General features: G+C 52.1%; 1 protein-coding gene across 2 annotated transcripts in view; it reads left to right on the forward strand.

The window, feature by feature from the left end:
• SIRPA (signal regulatory protein alpha) overlaps nucleotides 1-21,953 on the forward strand; it is a 42,156-nt gene that overhangs the window by 15,108 nt on the left and 5,095 nt on the right. The window contains exons 3-7 of one of the 2 annotated variants that reach the window (XM_058563059.1): nucleotides 3,653-4,006; nucleotides 9,564-9,884; nucleotides 10,468-10,797; nucleotides 12,720-12,830; nucleotides 15,883-15,907. In XM_058563059.1, coding sequence (XP_058419042.1) covers nucleotides 3,653-4,006; nucleotides 9,564-9,884; nucleotides 10,468-10,797; nucleotides 12,720-12,830; nucleotides 15,883-15,907 — 1,141 coding nt within the window. The remainder of the gene's footprint in view (nucleotides 1-3,652; nucleotides 4,007-9,563; nucleotides 9,885-10,467; nucleotides 10,798-12,719; nucleotides 12,831-15,882; nucleotides 15,908-21,953) is intronic. The other variant, XM_058563060.1, reaches the window with a different exon arrangement.

Genomic DNA, 21,953 nt, shown 5'->3' on the forward strand with positions numbered 1-21,953 from the left:
AGCAGAATGTTTGCACACATCTTTAGGTATCCGAGTATGATTTTTACATTGTTTTTATTCACTCATATTTTAACTACATCAAATTGTTGATTGAAGTTATCTTTGGTGGTATTCTATGAGATTATTATTTTGTTTTTATACTTTTTTGTTTTCTCTCAATGCTTTGCAATGAACAGATTTTACTTGCATAATCACAATGTCATTTAAAATTATGCCATGTGAAAATTTCCAGATTACCGCAGTTTTCATGGTGATGGCTTTTTAGGGCTTCCTTAATTCCATCTAGGCCGTAATTCACTTAACCATCCCTTATCATTTGCCGTTTGGGTTTTTTTCCAAGTTTTTCAAGATCGTGATGTGGGAACCCCACTCTGTATTTGGGGTGATGTCCTCATGGAACAGCCCAGCAAAGGCTGGTGAACAGCTTTCACACCTGTGGGACCTCCTGCCAACCTGCTTCCCGCAAGGGTGTACCAGTGTCCACTCCCACCAGCAGCGTGTGGGAACGCCCGCCTAGCCGCCCTCCTCTCCAGGGGATGGTTCAGGCCCCTGGACAGTCGCTCTGTCTGCCCGGCGGGCAGGAGAGAACAGGGAATGGTTTTGTCAGTGATGCCAGCATGGTGACCCCAGGCCCGGAACCCCAGGAGTGAGTTTTAACAAGCCCGGTTCCCAGAACAGAACCTGCAGAGAAAAAGAAAAGCAAGCAAGTGAGGAAAAAACTCTCTGCTGAAAAAACACACACATACACAGATTAAAATAATATTTGGCACTGATGTCGCACTTTTAAAATTCTTCAAACGCTTTATAAACACTAGCTAATTAATTAAGCCGCCTAAATCTGGCTGCAGTTGGTGGAGACAGCTCAAGAGGAGCTAAAAAAAAGGGGGGGAGAGCCAGCCCTACACAACTCCAGAGTTTCTGCTCGCCTCCCAGGGTGTGATTGCAGGCCTCCGGCTGCACCCCGAGAATAGCCGGCTCCCACACCGCCCGCCGGTTCCGCAGCCTCCCCTCCTGCTCGCGGCTCCTCTCGCCGACCGCTGACTCACAGCCCGGTGTGGTGTTATTGATAAGATGATGATAACTGCCATTCGTCACGTGCGTCTGTGGGCCAGGCGCAGTCCCAGGCTCCGGGTTTGCACCGTCTCCTAGATATGCCTATAGCAGCTCCATCTACAGATGAGGAAGGAGGCTCAGAGAGGGGATTTGCCCAGGAGCAGGACAAATCCCTCCCTCCTTCATTCATTCATTAATGTGTTCATTCAGCATATATTTACTGAGGCCCGGTGTGTACCAGACAGTGTTCTAAGCAGGGGGTTGCGAACAGCTCTTTGTGGATCCTGCATCCTGGTTGGGGGGACTATGACAATCTAGAGAAAATCTAGTATATGAATAATGTATCTGTAATAATAATGGGAACAGAAGCTAAAATTTAACCAGCACCTGTGCGGCAGGGACTCACGTTCAACTGTCATTGTCCTCATGACTGTCTTGAGGGGTGGATGCTGCTGCCCCCTTTATGGAAGATGGAATGAGGCCCGGCGGGGTGGGTGCTGGGCAGGCTACCGGGGAACCCGTGCTCTCACCCAGCACCTGTGCTTCCTCCAGGCGGCATTTCCCAGTTTGTCCAGTCCCAATGCTGGAATGCAGACCCATTGGGAATGTTCCTGGCTGGATGCTGTTGGCACTGCTGGTGCTGCCTCTGATGTCTCTGGGTTGCTGTCTGCCTCTGTGGGTACTCCGTGTGCCTCACACACCCGGCCACTAGCTCCACCCCCGCCCCTGCCCTCTGTGGACTCTGGTCCCTTCCCCTGCACCATGAGGGCGGTCCCTGGCCTGGGAGGCAGGGCTGGGACAACGAGCAGGTGGATGAGAGGCCTGTCCTGAGGCTCTGGGCTTGCCCGCAGTGAGGGCAGACTGGAGTCCGTGGACGTCCCTTCCCTTGGGCGCCCGGCCCCTGCCAGAAGGGTGGTGCCAGGCCGTGGGCTGGTGGGCAGATTCACAAGGTCTCAGCCGAGCTGGAGGGGGCTGCTCAGGGCATTGGGTGCAACCCTGTCTGATGTGCAAGGCACAGGTGGCCTAGGTCAGGACAGGGCAATGTCACATGGCAGGTCAGGGGAACGCCCAGGCAGAGACCAGATGGCCTGTCTGCACCTACACTAGGCTGCCACCTCTCTGTGTCTCTGTCTTTCTTATTCTCTTTTCTCCCCAACTCCGTCTCACTCTCTCACTTTGTTGTCTCTGCTGTCTGCCTCTCCCTCTGCCTGTCTCTGTGGTTCTTTGCCTCTCTCTCTCTGCGTTTCTCCAAGGTCATGATCTGTCCTTTCTCCCCCAAGTTTGATCAGAATCAGGACCCTGGCTGCGCCCTGCTCTGAGCACCTGCAGCACATCTCACGGCAACGTCACCTGCCTGGTCATCTTCCTGGCTGTGTCCTGCCCTTCTCCCCCATCTCCTCTACCCGGAGCCCTGTCTCACGTGCCCCAGTGCTCTCCAACTGGGGGCTTAGGCCCCTCCACTCACTGACCTCCAGGATCCTTCCAGCTGCCCAGCCCAGAGCCCTTGAGGCCTGACCTGGGTCCACCTCCTGAGACTCCCCAGCGTCAAGCACGGGCCGGCCTGCAGGAACATCAGCAAGGGTGGGTGGGAGTGAAGTCTGAGCAACAGACCCTCCCTCCTTTATTCGTCGTGTAATGACAGTAGCTTCCCTGTGCCCAGCTTGGTGCTGAGTGATTTCTACGTGCGATCGCGTTTTCTTTTCAGAACAAGCAGAGAGCTAGGGGTGTCTACCCATCTTGTAGATAAAGAAAGTGAGACTCACAACTGATGGATAAGCCAGGTCACATGTGAATAAAAAGCGAGCTGGGTTTCAAACCAGGTCAGACCACTCCAAAGACCAGACCTTCTTTTTGACGCTGTCCCGGCCCAGGCTTGTGCTTTGGTCCTGCCAGAGATCCATCAAAATGGTCATAGAACTGACAGATGAGGAGACTAAGGCTCAGAGGGCAGTAAAGGGGCCTGCACAAAGTAAGGGCAGCACTTGCATTCATGTGGTGCTTGGCAGTGTCGAGCACACGCCTAGGGTCTTCTCAATAGCTTGAGTGATGGCCAAGGTCACGCGGCAGTAAGCCCTGAGCCAGGACTCAAGGCCAAGTTCTACCTCACTGCTCCACAGCCTGGACCACACCCAGCTGCTGAGTACCACTCCCCCCTTGGGGCCTGCTTCCTGGGCCAGGCCCAAAACACAATCTAAACTCCTTGTACAGCCCCCCCAACACCATGCTCCCACCCACCTCTGAGCCTTTGCCCAGGCTGTTCCTTCTGTCAGGAGCACTGTGCCCTTCCTTCCTGGTAAATTCAGAGTTGAATTCAGAGCCCAGCTCAGACATGACACTCCCAGAGAGGGCTCAGGAGCTCAAACCCGCTCTCTGCCACATCACTTAACCTCTCTGTGCCTCAGTTTCCTCATTTATACTACAGTCTTACTTACATTACAGGCTTGTTGTGAGGGTTACATGTAATGATACATGCAGTGTACTGATCTCAAGGCCCTCTCAAGGTGTGCACTCAGTCAATGAAAGCTGTTGATAAACACTTGAGAAAACCTACAGGGTCACATAAAGATGAAGAAATCAACTGCTTTGTGTTTCCCTCCAGGAGTGGCAGGTGAGGAGCTGCAGGTGATTCAGCCTGAGAAGTCAGTGTCTGTTGCAGCCGGAGAGAAGGCCACTCTGCGCTGCACCCTGACCTCCCTGCTCCCCGTGGGGCCCGTCCAGTGGTTCAGGGGGACAGGGCCAGGCCGGGAGTTAATCTACAGTTTCAAAGGAGGCCACTTCCCCCGAGTAGAAAATGTTGGAGACACCACAAAGAGAAACACCACGGACTATTCCATCCGCATCAGTAACATCACCCCAGCAGACACTGGTATCTACTACTGTGTGAAGTTCCAGAAAGGGAGCCCTGATGACGTGGAGTTTAAGTCTGGACCAGGCACCCAGCTCACTGTGAGTGGTGAGTACAGCGTGGGCCTCCTTCGTCCCCTGGTGTGTGACAACAAGTCAATAATAACGCCCCCCATTCTTTGAGCAACAGCAAGCATCAGGTGTGGCAGTGGGTGCTTATGTTCATGATCTGATGTCACCTCTTCCACAGATCAGGGAAGTTGAGGCCTGGAGAGGTCGTGCTAGTTCCTCAAGGCCCCACAGCTGGTAAATGGGGGGAAATGCCTGAACCCCCATCTGCCTGGCTCCACAGCCCTTGCCTTTTCCAATCCCGTCCAGCCCTTTGTTCCAGGGAGGAGGGAACTGAAAGTCTGAGTGACTCGCCCAGTCACAAGGCCAGACCTCGCCCCTGCCCCCAGAGAGTGCCCCTCAATGTGGCCGAGTCTTCCTTTACTCAGCACTAACTGAGCACCTACTGTGTGCCAGGCTCTGCTCTGTGCTGTGGAAGCAGCAGTGGACACAGCAGGCAAAGGCTCTTCTCCCAGGAAGCTCACGTCCTCTTGCCTTCCTGTGAGGAGAAATCCAGGCAGGGCAGGGAGGGAGAACGTGTGTTTCTTCATTTCATCCTCAGAAACATCACACTGAGAGGAATCCCTAAGAGGCCCAGACTCTCTGTTTACTCTGACAGCCCGGCTGGAGGAGACGCACACAGGTTGCGTGTTTGCTGTGTGTCCAGAAAACTCTCATGTGATTCAGGGACCACCTCACACAGTCACTGAAGGCTCTGGACAGAGCTGGGCCATCTCAGAATGTCCCTCACCCAGGGAAGAGGTTCCCCATGTGGATGACTTAGGGGTTCCCTGCTGAAATAGCAAAAATGCTCATTTAGGGTTTTCTGCCAGAGGCCCAGGATCCTGAATTCTGAAACATCAGTGCACAATGGACCTTTAGACCCATCCAGCCCCACGCCCCATGTACAGATGGGGAGCCTGAGGCCAAGAGGTGACAGGGGTCTTGCCCACGGTCACATGGCCAGTGAGTGAGGGGATCAGTTGAGAACCCAGCTCTGATTCCCGGCAGACTCCTTCCTGCCCTGGTGTTGAGCACTCTTTCCCTGGAAGAGCCTGTCGCGTATCAGGCACTGAAGAAAAACTTACACCAAACCATTGAACAAGAAGCCAGACTTATGCTTTTCATTGGTTTCCCAAAGGTTCAGAATGCCCCTCGAGTTTAGACCCTGAGGCCCGATGAGATTGGGAACTTCTCCCCACCTTCAGCCACATTCTCCCCAATCAAGCATTCCATGTCAGCACCTAGAGCTGCCCACTGTTTCCACAGCTGCATAAAATCCAGCATATGGAGAGCATCCTTCATTTTACAGTCTTCTCTCCATGGATATAGTTATTATTATCCCAGCCTTGGGCTAGTAAAACAGCACTGCAGGGGGTAACCTTGTCCACGCACCACCCACTCATGTGGAAGACGCCACTGGAGGTGGCATTGCTAGGTCAGAGGGTGTGTATATTTTAATTTGTGTGGATATTGCCAGATTTCCCTCCTAGATGTGGTAGCAACTAAGTGTCACAACCCCTCGACATAGGCAGGGAACGTGGCTTTATCCTGATTTTGCAGATATTCTTGAAGGTCCCAATGGTGGGTCCCTTGCCTAGATAATCACAGCTAGTAAGTGGCTCCACTGCCGCTCAGATCTGCTGCCTCCTAGTAGAGGGCTCACTCCTCTTCCCCAGGCTGCTGCCCACACAATGCCCTGGACGAGAAAGGAGGGAGGTGGGAGGGGACAGGGAGCGGCAGCATGCCATACCTGTGTCTCCGTCACAGCATTTACTCCTATAGCCAGTGCTGTGAGGGAGGGGCCATCTGTCACCCTTTTACAGATGAGGACACTGAGGCTCAGAGAGGGGACCTGACTGGTGAGCAGGCAGGGGAGCCAAGATTGGACCCCTAACAGCCTGACTCACAGCCCCTGCTCTGCAGCCCCCTCTGTGCTTGTCCAAGTGTGGAGAAAGCACCAAGGCTCTCCTTCAAAATCTGTATGTTCTGTTCTTCAGCAATAAGCATTAGGAAAAAAGTCCTGTGGGGGAGGCGGGGCTACCCTTACAACCCCCGATCAGACAGATCCTGCAAAGTCTCATGACGTGTGGAACCTGTTCCTAAAACACAGGACTCAGCACACGTCACAGCACTCAGGAGTCTCCCCCATTGCTGTGACGTTGTCCTTCACTGAGCACTTCACGGGAGCAGTTCTGGGAAGGGTGGTGTGGACAGAGCGGAGAGGGGCCGCTGCACTCCAGCAACACCATGCAGCCCGACCCTGGCTCAGCAGACTGAGGAGGAGGAGGGGGAGGCATTTCCCAGAAGTGCTGGGGCCCTGCGTGAGCAAGAGCTCATGTTCTAGACCAGCTGTCAGGAGCCCGTGTCCTCCCTTTATCGCTGCAGGGTCCCCAGGCCTGGGCACTCCAGAGGCGACTCCTCCTGTAATTGCTTGAAGTCAGGAATCCCAGAGGGAAGAGAGGGTGGTGGTCAGTGGGGTCATGGAGGAGGACACTTGCTCTGTGATGGACGTGAAAGCCTGGGGGCCACAGGAGGTTCCCCTGGGACACGGTGGGGGGAGGAGAGAGTCCCTTCATTTCTGTCGGCCCCAATTTCCCCATCTGTAAAATGGGGATAATCGCGGACTCCTATTACAAGAGTTGCAAGGATCTGAGGTGCTCTCCCTAAATCACCCAGCACAGAGTCGCACCTCCAAATCCAGGTGTTACTTCAAGGTGTGACCCAGTTCCCTTTGCTGGGCCTCAGTGTCCTCACCTGTAGAAGGTGGGTGATCACACAACCTCTGCAGGATGTGGTGAGGAATACAGGAGCCTGGTGATTTTCTTCCCTGACAAAGGTGGCTCCCTCTTGCTGCTGGGGCTGCAAGAACAGCTTTTGGGGGTGTAGGTGCTTCAGAATAGTAGGTGTCAGTGACAGCTGTTTGGAGCCCAAGAATATAAGCCCGAATGGAGTGTCCAGGACACCCTCCCAGGAGCACCTGGGGCTGAGAGTGGCTTCCTGCCCTCTCCACCCCAAGACGGGCAGCCCAGACACCCTGTTCAGAGCCAAGCTTCGTTGCTGGGGAAACCTTCCATCTTTAAACACCTGTGTGACTAACAGGCTGGAATCCCCCCAAACACTCACTGCTCAGCCCTGAGCCCTCCGTGCCTCAGCACACCAAGATGTCACTGACAAAACCTGTCCTCCCTGCTCTCAGAATGTCAGCTTTCTGTAAAGAGCGGGTCGGCAGGGAAACGCCCATGATCTCCCGTGTATTTTGAAAGCCAATTTGCCAAACTTGTTTCCTGTGGAGATTATTAAAAAAAGAGGGAGAGAATCATAATTTGGGAGTTTCTACTGGGTTTTTCATGGCACCTGCACGAGCAGGATTCAAGACTTTTCTTGGTGTCTGCTAAGATTTTTTTTTTTTTTTTTTGGTGAGGAAGATCAGCCCTGAGCTAACATCTGTTGCCAATCCTCCTCCTTTTTTTCCCTTTTTCTCCCCAAAGCCCCAGTGGATAGTTGTATGTCGTAGTTGCACATCCTGCTAGTTGCTGTATGTGGGACGCTGCCTCAGCATGGCCAGACAAGCGGTGCATCTGTGCGCACCCGGATCCAAACCCGGGCTGCCAGTAGCGGAGCGCACACGCTTAACCGCTAAGCCACGGGGCCGCCCCCCTAAGCTTTCGTTTGACCTAAATCAAATACACAGTTTCAGAACGAGGAGTGACCACGCCTTGTGATAATAATAACAGGTGTTATTTATTAAGCATCTACTATATACCAGGCTCTGTGTTTACACATATCCTCACCCATCTACAGGGTGGTGTTTTGATCCACTTTGTACAGAAACAGACACTGAGGCTAAGGTTACAGAGATGCTAAAATGAATCAGTTGTGTGTTCAGGGAGATGAGCTCTGCCCCTTACAATGCCATGTGCCCTTGGCCAGCCCTGTTCCTCCCTGAGCCTCATCCTGTAAATGGAACCACACCGGGGCCTCGCTCACAGGGCTGGTGGGAGGACTAAGGAGTTGAGGGGCCTGGAGGGATCAGCCCAGCTTCAGGCTCCCGTAATGTTCTCCATAGATGGTGACTGATCACAGTCCCTATAGGGGCCTTGGGGCTGCTGGTGTTTTTCTGACTTGACTTATTCAAGCGACACCTCCTTACTCTGTCCTCAAAATGTTTGATGAGCTTTAGGAAGCAAGTTAAATATTTACAAACACAAATATTTGTAATATTTGCTGTCTGCCAATGGTTACAGAAGGCGTTGTGTAATAATTAACAATTTAGAGGGCCGGCCCGGTGGCTTAGCAGTTAAGTGCGTGCGCTCCACTACTGGTGGCCCGGGTTCAGATCCCAGGCGCGCACCGACGCACCGCTTCTCCGGCCATGCTGAGGCCACATCCCACATACAGCAACTAGAAGGATGTGCAACTATGACATACAACTATCTACTGGGGCTTTGGGAAAGAAAAAAAGGAGGAAGATTGGCAATAGATGTTAGCTCAGAGCCGGTCTTCCTCAGCAAAAAGAGGAGGATTAGCACGGATGTTAGCTCAGGGCTGATCTTCCTCACCAAAAAAAAAAACCAATTTAGAGACACCCTATGGGACCCTTCTACGGGGAGAAACTGCCCTCACTTTTGATTCACTTATTCTTTATGTTTTCAGGACACAGGAGGTGCTTCTGCCTACTTCAAAGGCCTGTGTCTGTGTGTCTGCTAATTTAATAATGATTAAGAAATTAACCACCTTTGGCTTTCTCAGCATCAGCGATCTTTATTTTCAACCCAAAACTGACCCAAAAGAAGAACTCAGATTCCGAAAAACATCCTTTTGCCCCCTCCCTTTCAAATTCAGGAATGGCACAGATTAGACCCTACTGGAATATTAGTGGAAAGAAAGAAAACTATGGAGTAAATTCATAAATACCTGCAGGGAGAGCTCTGGATATAAATTAAGTCTGGGTTAAAGACAGATCTGTGTTTGTTTATTTCTCTGAAGCATCTTCTGTTTTATTCAAAGCAAAAATGCTTCCATTGCCTGATTTAGCCCTCACTGCAACCCCAGGAAGGAGAGATGCCTGCTGCCCCATTTCACAGATGAGGAACTTGGATGTGCCACGGCCACACCTCTCGTCGGCTGGCCAGCCTGGCTCCAGCTTTCCTGGTGGTCCCGCTATGCCACTGCTCCCCTGCCTTTACTTCTGTAAACGCTTTCTCTGAAGTTGGTAGGGTTTCCAGAGGAGGCCAGCTAGGAACACTTAATACAGAGTGAGACCCATCAGTAATTTTGTTCCTGTGCTCAGACTTGTGGGAAATCATCTGGCAGAGCAAAGAAGGTGGACTTTGAACTCAGGCCTGGAATTGCATGTCTGCCATGCCCCTTCCTCAGAGTTCACCCCTGGGAACCTGCGTGTCCTCCTCTGTAAGATGAGGATGATGACCCGCCCTCCCACCACAGTTAGAAGGATTAAAAATAATGTATGTGAATGTTCTTAACAGTGTCACATGCTTATGGTCAGTGATGATAATCACAATCATGTTTATTGTTTATAAATGCTCCTTTTGTAGCCAAACCCTCTCCACCCGTGGTATCGGGCCCCACAGCGAGGGCCCCACCTGAGCAGACAGTGAGCTTCACCTGCGAGTCCCACGGCTTCTCCCCCAGAAACATCACCCTGAAATGGTTCAAAAATGGGAATGAGCTCCCAGCCTCCCAGACCAACGTGGACCCAGAAGGAGACGGCGTTTCCTACAACGTCTCCAGCACAGCCAAGGTGGTGCTGGCCCCGGGGGATGTTCGCTCCCAGGTCATCTGCGAGGTGGCCCACGTCACCCTGCAGGGGGGCCCTCCTCTTCGTGGGACGGCCAACTTGTCTGAGACCATCCGAGGTAGATGCCCCTCACCCCAGCCCAAGCCCACACCTGCCCCCAAGCCCCCAAGCCCGCTCCTCCCCCTGCTGTTTGCTCCAGGCCTGGATTTCCTGGAATCTAATTCCTGACCATCCTTCCCAATCACCAAGCACCTGGATGTGCTGGTCACTCACCTGTTCTAATGGCAGCTGCCAGGTGAACACCTGCCATGTGCCAAGCTCTGTGCTGGGTCGTGTCGTCCACTTTACCAATAGCAGCTCCAGTTACTGAGCACCTACTCTAAGCCCAGCCCCTACGTGCTTGGTGATTTCATTTATTTTGCTACAGTTATTATGCTCCCACTGTATGCCAGGGGCTGTGCTTCTTGATTTCACTCATTATGACCCTAATAGGAGCTACCAGTCCCTGAGCACCTACTGTGTGCCTGGCACTGTGCTTTGTGATCATTCATATGCAGAGAGCACCCTCAGCGTTTGAGTGCCTGCTGCATGCCTAGCATTGTCCTGGTGATTCCCATCTGTGATGGGAGCTAAGTTAGGGAGCCCTCCTCTGTGATCTGTCTGTTCCATAAGGTCAGAGCCTCTGTCCTGTGCTGTTTCAGTTCCGCCCACCTTGGAGGTTTCCCAACAGCCCACTGCAGGGAACCTGGTGAACTTCACCTGCCAGGTGAACAAGTTCTACCCCCGGCACCTAAAGCTGACCTGGTTGGAGAATGGAAACGTGTCCCGAACAGAAACGGCCTCAACACTCATAGAGAACAAGGATGGGACCTTTAACTGGACGAGCTGGCTCCTGGTGAACTCATCTGCCCACAGGGAGGATGTGGTGCTCACCTGCCAGGTGGAGCATGACGGGCAGCCGGCGGTCACCAAACACCAGACCCTGGAGGCCTCTGCCCACCAGAAGGAGCAGGACACAGGTGGAGCCCCTGGTGAGGTCTCCACTCCTACCGATCTGGCTCTTTTTAAATTTTATCTTTTTTTGAATGTTAAAAGTAGTAATTTATGTTTATTATAAAATAATCCAGAAGTCTATGAATATAAAGTAGAATTTTAAAGTAAGCTCCCCTCCCGCAAATCACATACTCAAAGAGTCACCACTGGTAGGAGTTTGGTACATATCTTTATAGATCTGTTGACATCAATACACATTAAAGAAAGAAGAAGGGAAGGAGGGAGGTCATCCTGTTCATGGCGTCCTGCCTCTTGCTTTCTCCACCTAACAATCATTATGTCACCACCCACGTCAGCCCACCCCCCTCCTCCTTTCTCTCTCTAACCTCTGCCTAGCCCCGCTGGCCAGCATTGCAAGCTTGTCTCTCTAGGAATGGGGGCGGGGACTTCAGGACGTTTACGGTTTATCTCAGGTATAATCTCTGCTGCAGTAAACGTCCTTGAGCACCTTCAGTTCCATGTGCAGCTGTTTCTGTGCAACAGTTTCCCAGAGAGCATTTCTAGGCCAAGTGCATGCCCATTAAGACCATGATAACACTGCCACTCTCCTAGGAGAGTAAAGGGTGTTGGGGTACCATTTTCTCAGCCCCCTTCCAACCTGTTGTTGATGTGTCCCTCTTCTTTCTTCAAAATGGCAGTACCTAGTTGGTGTTTCGATGCCACTGTGGAATGTTCCAGTACCTGTCATTAGCATGGCTGTGCCTTGTACGTAGCAGACTCTTTGAATGGGTTAGAATAGAGACCATTTTTTTTCCTTCATGCATCCTTCAAGGGAATGGGGAGCTCTAAAGAAGCCTTGGGGCCCTGTCAAGGTGTCTCTTTCATGTCACCGAAGCCTGGTTTTCATAAAATGAGTACTGCACTGGGAGACAGGCTGTGAGGATTTCCACGCTGGCTCTGTCACAGACTTGCTGGGTGGCCTTGGATAAGTTGTTGCCTCTCTCTGGGCCTCTGCTTGCTCATGGCAGTGTCGAAAGAGATGAGCCTTGTGACTCCTCAGCTTTGAGTCTCAGCTGCTAGAGACCATGACTGTCATGCTCAGCACCATAGCTTCAGGACCTGGCACATAGTAGACGCTCAAGAAATACTTCTAGAAAGGATAAAAGAGTGAGTTGGTTGATTGGTTAGTTAGTGAGTTAATCCTCAGAGCTCTCCAATGAGGTAGAGATGATTATTGGCTCAGTAACACGAGAGGAAGCCGGTGTGTGGAGGGAGGGTTAAATGACTTGCTTAAGGTCACACAACCAGAGGCATTGATTTGAACCCATGTGTCTGTGGCTCAGAACCCTGCTCCTGACTACCCAGCATGCTCTAGTATAGGATCCCCTGCCGGTGCCCTGGGGCAAGCCAAGTTCCTGTCTCCATTTCAAGTGTGTGGGTTCAGAGCTCGTATGCTGATGCGTAAGCGGCCCAGGTCCCAGGCACAGGTCAGTGGACAGCCCCTGCGAGCCCTGCAGAGTCCTGTAGCCAGCTGCACGTCTGCCATTCCTCACTGTCCCTTCCCCATAGCTGCTGTGGGACATCCCAGTAGCGATTCAGAGTTTTGGATGGACCTGTGCTGCCGTGGTGGCTGCTCTGTGGTTCACTGAGATGAGGAGGAACATGTTTCCATTCTTTGGGAGTGAGATTTCTGCCCACATCCTGTAACTGGGCTTCCTCCATAGCTGTCAGCAACAAGCATTTTCCCTCCTGGCCCTTCGGCATGGTTTTACACTGCCTGTGGGTGACCCCTCTGCGGAAGTGTGTGCAGACCCATGACGTGCCCGTGTGGCTTGAAACTTCTGAGAAGGCCCAGCCAGATGTTAGTGATGCCTGCCTAGTGGTGAAAAGGGGCGGTGGGTTTTAAATTTCACTGTTTTTAATTTGCGTCCATGAACCTTCTGTTCCCTCTGACCCCTAGAGAAGCCTCACAGTCTGAACGGTATCTTTATCGTGGTGGGCGTGGTGTGCGCCTTGCTGGTGGCCCTGCTGATCGCGGCCCTCTACCTCCTCCGAATCAGACAGAAGAAAGGTGGGTGGATTCCCCTCCTCCTCCCCAAGAGTTTGCCCCTGGGCTGTCCTTCCAGAGGGAGAGGCCACAAGAGTGCTTTGGGCTACACGTAGCTTAAGCTGGAAGGATGTCCAGTTCCTTCCAGTAACAAGACGTCCAGAGGTAGCAGTGCTGTGGCTGGTGCAGCACGTTCGCCAGGCTGGCATCTGGGTGGGTCCCTCCCGCAGCCTTCCCCTCGTGGGTGCAAGATCGCCATCCCTGCTGCAGGCCTCACATCCTCACGGGATCACTATTGAGGTGGGAAGCAGGGAGCCGCCAAGTAGAAGGGTGTCAGGGAGGCGGTAATGTTTCCCAGGAGCTCCCCTGGCAAACTTCTGTTCCTCGTGCCTGTCCAGGTTACATGCCCAGCCCCTAGGCAGGAGGCAGAAAGGGAGTGGGGGTAATACCACCACCCACCTCCAAGGCCCTTGGGAGGATTACGTGGGAGACTATGTGTAAAGTGTTAGGAGAGTGCCTGGCATGCAGCAAGTGCTCAAGAAATGTTAGCTCTTGTCATCGGTGTTGCATGTGAGCCCAGAGACACGAGCCCTCTCCCTGGAAAGCTCGCCTCACGGTGACTGAGGTGTGCAGCCGTGTACTCCACAACAGGAAGGTATAAAGTCAAATCCAGGACATGGTTCCCTTGCTTGTGTGCCTGTGTGTGTGCACACGCGTGTGTGTGTGTGTGTGTGTGTGTGTGTGTTTGTGTGGTTGCTACTGTGGCAAGGCCTCTGACTTTGGAGTCAAACAAACCAGGGTTCCAAACTCTTGTTATATGCTCTAAACAGTCAGTGTGGCCTCAGTTTCCTCATCTGTAAATTGGGGATATATAGCTATGCCTACCTGGGAGGAGAGTTATGAGACACAGATAAGCTCATGTGAAATAACAGCCCTGACACGTTCTCAAACCTCAAATCATGCGTGTTCTCTTTCCCACTCTTGGAGGAGACAGTTTTAAGTCAGTGTTTCTGAAACTTTTTTGACTACAAGTGATAGAAATACATACGTTTCATGTCTCAACCCAACACGCACAACCTGTATAGATAAAATTAGAACTCTGATATATTCCTTTTCATCATATTCTATACTAAATTCTCCTTAAAATGCTGGTTGTGACCCACGGTGTGCCACAGCCTGCGCAGTGTAGCGTGCCGCCCTGAGCTGCCTTTTGTGCTCAGACCCCAGGCTGAGCTCGGATGGGCGTGTTGTGCATCAGTCACTCATCCCTTGTGCACCCCCTCTCCTCTGCCCCCCAAGTTCCCCTCCTGCCTGGGCTGGCTGGAAGGACTCAGCTGTGAGTACCGGCCAAGCCTCAAGCTTCCAGTCCCAGAGGGCTGGAGTCAGGCCTCGCCTCTCTGGAATCCGGAAAGAGGTTCCACTAGGATATCTATGCAGTGGTTTCCCTCAAGTTCCTGGAGAGCCTCACAAGGACTCCTTCTTGGCTGGGGAGGCAGGGTCCCCCGCCCACCAAGGGTGACAGGCCAGCCCATCGGATGGCATTCATGGCGGCCAGGTTAGTAAGACCGCAGACCCCTTTAGAGGCCCATCCCTGGGCACGGTGCAGGCTCTCTGGGAACATGAGCTCGTTCCCGTGGGCTTAGGCATCAGCGACCGGGTGTCCACAGGGGGAATAGGGGTTTGGAGAGCTGCAGACACTGGTGACGGCCACCCAGACCCTGAGTGGCAGGTCTGTTTGTGTGCAGAGCCCAGCTCTCAAGCCCAGGTTCCATGACAGTGACAATTAGCACTCACTGAGCTCTTCTGATATGCCAGGCACTGTTCTCATCACAGACCTCTGCAGTGGTTTTACTAAACCCATTTTGCAGATGAGGAAACTGAGGCATGGGAAAGTCATAAAACTTACTCGGGGCGTCTCAACTGGTAAGTGATGGGGCCAGGATTACAACCCGGGCAGTGGGTCTCCAGGGCCCACATTTGAGACCATTCTGTGCATCCTCCACCCTAATCAGACACCCCTGCATTGGTCCCTGAAGAGGTCTGCCCATCCTCTACCTCAGTACTCACAGTGACATGTCCTGATTTCAGCTCCACCACTTACCAGCTGTGGGACTTTAAGGGCTCACCCAGTCTCTTTGGTGTAAAATGGGGGTGATCAGTGTCCCGTGTTGGACTTCCTGAGAACTCATATCCCAGCACTTTGCCACCCGTCATCCTCCATCCGGATGTTAGATGCTAAGCTGCAGCCTTCCCAGCTTGTGCCTGCTCACCTGATAATCAGGTGCCTACCCAGGCAGCAAGCATTAACCTGGCCGTGAGAATGCTTACGTTGTGGCAGCCTCCAGCCTGTTAAAATGCGGTGCAGAGCACATTGGGGTGTGCATGTTGCTTTTTAATTACAATTTTACAGTGAAATGGGAACCAATGGTGCCTGAACCCTTGTGGCTTCTCTGCAGGCTGCCCCACATCACAGGTTTAAAATCTCTGAACCAGATGGACCCCATTTTTGCCTCAAGATCCTTTTTTGGAAAGTGGTGACATGAAAATAAATGGATGTCTAGCCCAACCCTGTGAGTTAAAGAGCTGAAATCTAAGCTCAGAGAGGGAAGACGACTCACCCAGGGTCACACAGTGAGTGAGTTGGTGGCAGAAGTGGGATTCACACCTGCTCCCCTAACTCGCAGCCCTGCTGGAATCTGTTCTCCGGCAGTGAGGGGCCCTGGCTGGGACCTGGGCTTGCTGGAGGGTCTCAGGTAAGGTGTGTGGTGAAAGGAAGTGAGGCCTAGAGAGAGTTAGGGCAGTTGGCCCCTCCCAGGGTGAAGGCTGCTTTTGGATCCGACCTTTGGCAACTCCCAGAGGCAGGAAAGCAGGAAGGCCCCGCTCACTGGTCTTCCTCACGGAAGATAATGGACCACCCCACTGCGGTGGGCGTGGGGGTTTCCTGTGGTTTGGAGGATATGATTTCAACAATTCCTCCCAACGCCCCTGGAGGCAAACCTTTGCAAAAAAAAAAAGTTACATAAGAAAAGCGTGTTTCTAGGTTAAATGACTGGCTTTTGTTTCTTTTCTCTTTCAGCCAAGGGCTCCACTTCTTCCACAAGGTAAGTGCGTGCTGGGCGAGGATGCTGCAGCAGTTGTGGTTTGGTTGACTGCCCTGAAAACTGCAAAGCACAACCCCACCCACTGACCCTCACTCCTGCGCCCTCAGCCTTTCTGTTTCTTTCCTTTGTAAGCTCCTCGCACCAGGTCCGTCTTTAATTATTGTCTCCAGTGAGGGGATTTCAGTGCACGGAGGCCCTGATTTCCTGCCTGCTGTCCACAGACAGTCAGACCTCATCAAGTCCCGTTTGGACTGTGGCGGAAGCCTCCACGCGCCCTGCACACACCGCCCCCAGATCCGACTTGTGTACTGTGCTCTTTCCTTCGTTCAGTAAATATTTACTGATATTTACTGATCCGCTAGCACTGGTGGCCTGGGAATGCCGGTGAGGAGGACAGAAAGCATCTGTGCCCTCAGAGGCTAAGCGGTGACTTGACATGACAGACGGTACATTAGTTTGTTGGTTCGTGTCTTCAGTGATTTTTGCTGAGTCCCTACTATGCGTCAGCTCTGTGCTGGGTGCTGGGGTTACAGCAGTGAGCAAGAGTCAGGCCAGGCCTTCATGGGGCTGAGACGCTGGTGAGAGGAGCAGTAAGTGTGGGGGTGAAATGATACGTAATGTCATGTCAGGCGGTGACAAACGCTGCAAGGGGATGGAGATTCATGGTGGGAGCTATCTTAGGCCGGGGAAGGGGCCTCCTCTGAAGAGGAGATGTGGGCAGGGACCCGAAGCCAGGGAGCTTGCTGGACGAGAGGGCAGGTGTGGCAAAGGCCCGAAGCGGGATGTGCCGAGAGGACTAGAGAAGGCCTATGCGGTTTGGGCAGAAGGAACGAGGGGAAGGGCAGGAGATGATGTCAGGAGGATGTAAGTCCACTGTCTCTCAGCTGAAGCCCATGCAGCCAAATGTGTTGCTAATCCAGACTTTTTCAGCTTTTAGGAAGGGCCCTGGTATTCACCCCCAGCGGAGTAGAGGCAGATCCCCATAATTATCACATGAATGTACCTACGTGGAAACACAGGAACATCCGAACATCCGTACTAAGGCCAATAAGTAAAAGGCAGAGCGGGAACTGAGGATCTGGAGTGGACTCAGATTTCACTCCCAGTGGGACGAGGAGCCACAGGAGGGGGATGATCTGACTTTTGTTTTGCAATTATCACCTTGACTGCCCTGTGGGGACCAGGCTCTAGGAGGCGAGGGTGGAGGCAGAGGAGGCTGCTGTAAGGGTCCAAGCAGATGATGGTGGCCCGGACCAGCGTGGTGGGATGGGCTGAGAAATGGTCAGATTCTGGCTATATTTTGGAGGGAGAGCCAAGAGGACTTGCTGATGATGGACATAGAGTCAAGGACAATCCCAGGGTTGGGGGAAGTGGAGGGGCTGTGTGTGTGTACACCAAGTCCACTCTTTTCCAAGGGCAAGACTTGGCTTCCATCCTTTGCCTTAAAACCCTCAGTGGCTCCCCGTGGCCCTCACGATAGTCCAGATGCCCTTCTGGGGCCCTCAAGCCCCTCGTGGTCTGGCCCCTGCTGACTTGGACAGTTCTGCTTCCGGCCACGCCCTGGTCCTTGCATTCTGTGGCTCAGGCACACTGCACCCCCTTCACTTCTTCCCAAATGCTGCGTCCTCGCTCTCCTCCCAGCCCTTGCACGCTGGCCTCTCTCCCTGAGGTGTGCCCCCCGACCCCTGTTCATGTACCACCCAGGGTCTCCACAACTCCAGGGGGTGGCAGTCACTGGTCTCAGTGCATGGCGCCCCCTGGAGTTGTGCGACCTGGGAGCTAGAGTGGGCACCTCTCCTTTCAGCTGCTTACCTCCTGCTCTTCCTTCTGGGCTTAGCAGGACATTAGTTCCCCCAGGGGACAGGAGCTCCTCCTGTGAGCTCTCCTGGTGCCCCTGCATTGACGCCCGGTGTGTTCAAGGTGTCTCTGCATTGTCCCCATATTATAACCCTTCCCTCTCCAGGGCAGGGACCATTTCTCTCATGTTCACTGCTAGTAGTTGCTAAACTTGTCACCATGCCTGGAATGGAATAGGTGCTCATTAAAGGTTTGTTGAATGAATGAATGAATGAATGCCCCCAAACCTCTGCAGCAGCCCCAGTCTCTTCCTGTTCTGAATCCCTAAACTCTCTGTCTCAGTGCCTTCACGGCCCCGAATACGGAAGGCTCTCTCTTTTTGGTTTTGCTTTTATTGTTGTCATTATTTTTTGCTTGTCTTATCTCCCCAATTAGACGATAAATTTCTGGAAAGGGCTGTGTCAATAATAATGACAACAGTGTCAGCAGCTAACATTTATCGAGCGTGCTCGGTGTTCCCGGCCTGGGTCTATGCTTTTACCTATATTAGCCCATTGGTGATTTTAATTATCGCAAAAACCCTACGATTTACTATTATCCCAATTTAATTGAACAGCAGTTCTCAAACTAGCGTGTGTAGCAGTCTCCTGCAGGGCTTGTTAAAACATGGATTTCTGGGCCCTACTCCCTGAGTTTCTGATGCAGAATTTGTATTTCTAACAAGTTCTCAGCGTGGTTCTGATGCTGCTGTTCCTGAGCCAGACTTTGAGAACCCCTGTTGTAGAAGGGTATTATTGTCCTTATGTATGGTTGAGGAAACTGAGGCTCAGAGAAGTCGTGTGACATTCCTGAGGTCCCACAGCCATTAAATGCTGGAATTATGACTCTATGCCAGATTTCTCTGACCCTGAAGCCGATGCTCTTCATCATTGCTCCGATGACTCCTGCTGCCTATTTCTTCTCCCCCAGAGAAGCCAACCGTTTTCCGCCTGTTTTGTATTTTTCTAGCATGAGCCTACCAGGGGAGCCGTGAGATCACTTGCTCCCTTTCACCTCTCTAAAGCAAAGTGATAGCTTGTGAGTGGGAATGGCGGTTTCCATGCAGCAGCCGGCTTCAGCTCGGCTGGCTGGGATCAGACACTTTTCAGAGGACGTTGGCGTGGGTAACAGCCGAGCCCCTCAGGGAGGGTGCCAAGGTGGGATGCTGCTGCTTTGAGCTCAAAGGGCCCTTCAGGTTGCAGAGCCAGTGGAGGGACTGGTTCTTTCTAACTCCCTGGGTTAGGAACACACAGGCAGAACATTGTCTATAATCTTTCTCAGCTCAGGCAAGAGAAAAATGTGTCTTTGCTCCCTTAACTGGGCACTGGGGTTCATTTGATTGCTATTTGCTCACTTATCAGACGTTCCCCACATTTATACTTGGAATATTTAGGGCTTCCCTGATTCTTTCATTTATTCGTCTGGATTGAGCCCTGCTCAGTGCCGGGCCTAAGCTGGGGGATTGCACAGGGAAGCACCAAAGACCTAGCCCTGATCTCGTGGCACTTTTGATCCAGTGGGAGAGATGTTCATTCATTCATTCATTCCACAAATACTTATGGTATGCTAACGATGCACCAGCCCATTACTAGGTGTCTGGACTCCAGTGGTGAATGAGGTGGACCTGGTCCCTGCCCGCATGGAGCTCAGGGTCCATTGGGAGGCAGGTTAGCAAGCAAACTGGGAGGTTAGTACATGATGTAATGCAGGTGCTGACTAAATAAAAGAAAGCCGGGCATAGAGCAGAGCAGGGAGGTGAGAGTGGTAGGTGATCAGGGAAGGCTGGTCTGAGGAGGTGACATTGAGAAGATAGCTGAAGGATGAGAAGGCTCCAGCCATGGGAATATCTGGCAGAGGGAACGGCCGGTGCCAAGACGCTGGGGCAGGAGCAGCTGGACATGCTCACTGCTCATGGAACATGGAGGAGGCCAGGGCAGCTAGATAGAGTGAGGGAGGGAGAGAGAGGTGGAAGACTAGAGCGTCGGGCAGGGGCCGATCATGCCGACTTCACCATAGGATACAGAGATGGATTTCACCGTGTGAGAAGGGGCTGAGGGTTTTGAGCAGAAGAATGATGTGACGTCACTTATGCCTTTTGCATGTGGGGAATGGGGCCCAGAAGGGCAGAAATAGAGCAGGGACGGCAGGAAGAAGGCTCCTCGGAATCTAGGGAGCCGGGATGGCAGAAATGACGGAAGGGGTGGGTTTGATATATATTTTGGAGGCAGAGTCAGCCAGCCTTGTGGTGGATTAGACGTGGGTTGTGAAGGAGGAGAGAGGAGAACCGGGGTGTGTTCCCACTTCCTCAGCCTGAGCTCAGGGAGGCCTGAGAGCAGTGCCGTTCTCTGAGAGAGGAAAGACCGGGGAGAGACAGACATGAAAAAATGGCTAATTGCTTCCAGTCTGTAATACTGCTCTGAAAGAGAGGAACCGAGTGTTCTGAGAATGGAGTTTGGGGGTTCAGTGAAGGTTTCCCCAAGAAAAGACTATTTGAAACAGGATCTGAGGGAAGAGAAGGAGTGAAGCAGATGAGGCAAGAAGAAATGAGTGTGCAAAGGCTCTGGGGCAGTCTGACTGGCATTCATTCCAAGTCACTTTTGAGCTCCTATACCCAGTGGTGAGGAAGCATAGCAGGCAGACAGACGGACAGGCACATAAACCAGATAGGAAAATATGCAAGGAGGTTTGAAGTTGTCACAGAGGGGCAGCCCAGCCAGCCCAGCACTGTCAGAGAAGCCTTCCCAGGGAGGCAACACCAGAGTTATGTCTTGAAGGATACACAAAAGTTAACCAAGAGAAAAAGTGGTCGAGGGGGTCACTCAGGGCCATTGTTGACGCGTAAAGTATGTAGCGTCAAGTAGCCCTGTCGAAATATTTGGTGGGTGAAGAAGTGGGTAAATGAGGGCAGGGGAGCTAACAAGTTAGACTTGACCTAGAGGCAGTGGGGACCCCCAGAGAGTTGGAAGCAGGAGGGGTGAGGCTAGATCTGCATGATCTCCCTTACCAGACGGTGGCCCTGCTCTGGAGGGCTGTTTCTGTGGCCACGTGGGGCTGTGATGCCCCAGAACTTCTCTGAGCCAAGCACTCATGCCAAATCCATTTATAACCCGCTGCCAAGCCTGGTTGCTCATCTCTGACATTATCCAGACTAACATCCCTGGCGTTGCCGGCCTGAGAATTCACACAGCTCCTGCGGGTGGCTTGCTCGCCACCTTGACAGTGACCCTGCAGCAAGCCACGCTACGGCCTCCGATTACAGAATCAAGTGCGTGAATGGCTTCTTTGATTAACCAGGATAGGTGGTCCTTCTCTTTTCTTTTTCTTTAATTATAACACCTAGATATGTATAATATAGAACGTTTGGAGAATATGGGAAACTAAAAAGAGGAAAAAAAATACCACCCAAAGACCACTGCTGTGAGCATTTTACTGTGATTCCTGCCAGTGTTACCCACACATTTTTCATAATTGAGATCATTCCACAGAGACTTTTTCTTTTTCACTTACCATTTTAATGTAATTATTTGTAATAAAAAAATCTCCTAAACCTTTCAAATCTTTATGAATCTATCCTAACTTCCAATGGGCAGAGCTGTAAGATGTGAACCTCCCGCCCCCATCCTGCTCTGTGACAGGTGCCCAAAAACTGTGCAGTTATGAGTCAAAAGATGAGGACACCTTCCAAGCTCTTGATTTTGCAAAAAGGGCTGTACCGGTGTGCCCCTCCCAGTGATGTGTGAACGGGACAGTTTCCCCACACCTTCCCCAGCATCGAGATTATAATTTCTTTTTTTTTTTTTTGGTGAGGAAGATCGGCCCTGAGCTAATATCTGCCCATCCTCCTCTTTTTGCTGAGGAAGACTGGCCTGGGCTAACATCCATGCCCATCTTCCTCCACTTTATATGGGATGCCACCACAGCATAGCTTGCCAAGCGGTGCATCGGTGTGCGCCCAGGATCGGAACCGGCAAACACCAGGCCGCCGCAGCGGAGCACACACACTTAATCGCTTGTGCCATCTTGCCGGCCCCAAGTATTATAATTTCTAAAGAGCCTTGCCAATCAAGTAGATTAAAAAATAAAAATAGTGCATTGCTTAAAATTCCTTTTTAGTGAGGTTGACCCTGTTATCCATACATTTGATAAGTGGTTGTCTTTCTGTTGTGAATCACTCGTGCACGTCGTATAGGAAGTGGAACCTAAATGTTAT

Source organism: Diceros bicornis, chromosome 19 (genome assembly GCF_020826845.1).
Source record: "Diceros bicornis minor isolate mBicDic1 chromosome 19, mDicBic1.mat.cur, whole genome shotgun sequence".
Taxonomy (NCBI): Eukaryota; Metazoa; Chordata; class Mammalia; order Perissodactyla; family Rhinocerotidae; genus Diceros; species Diceros bicornis.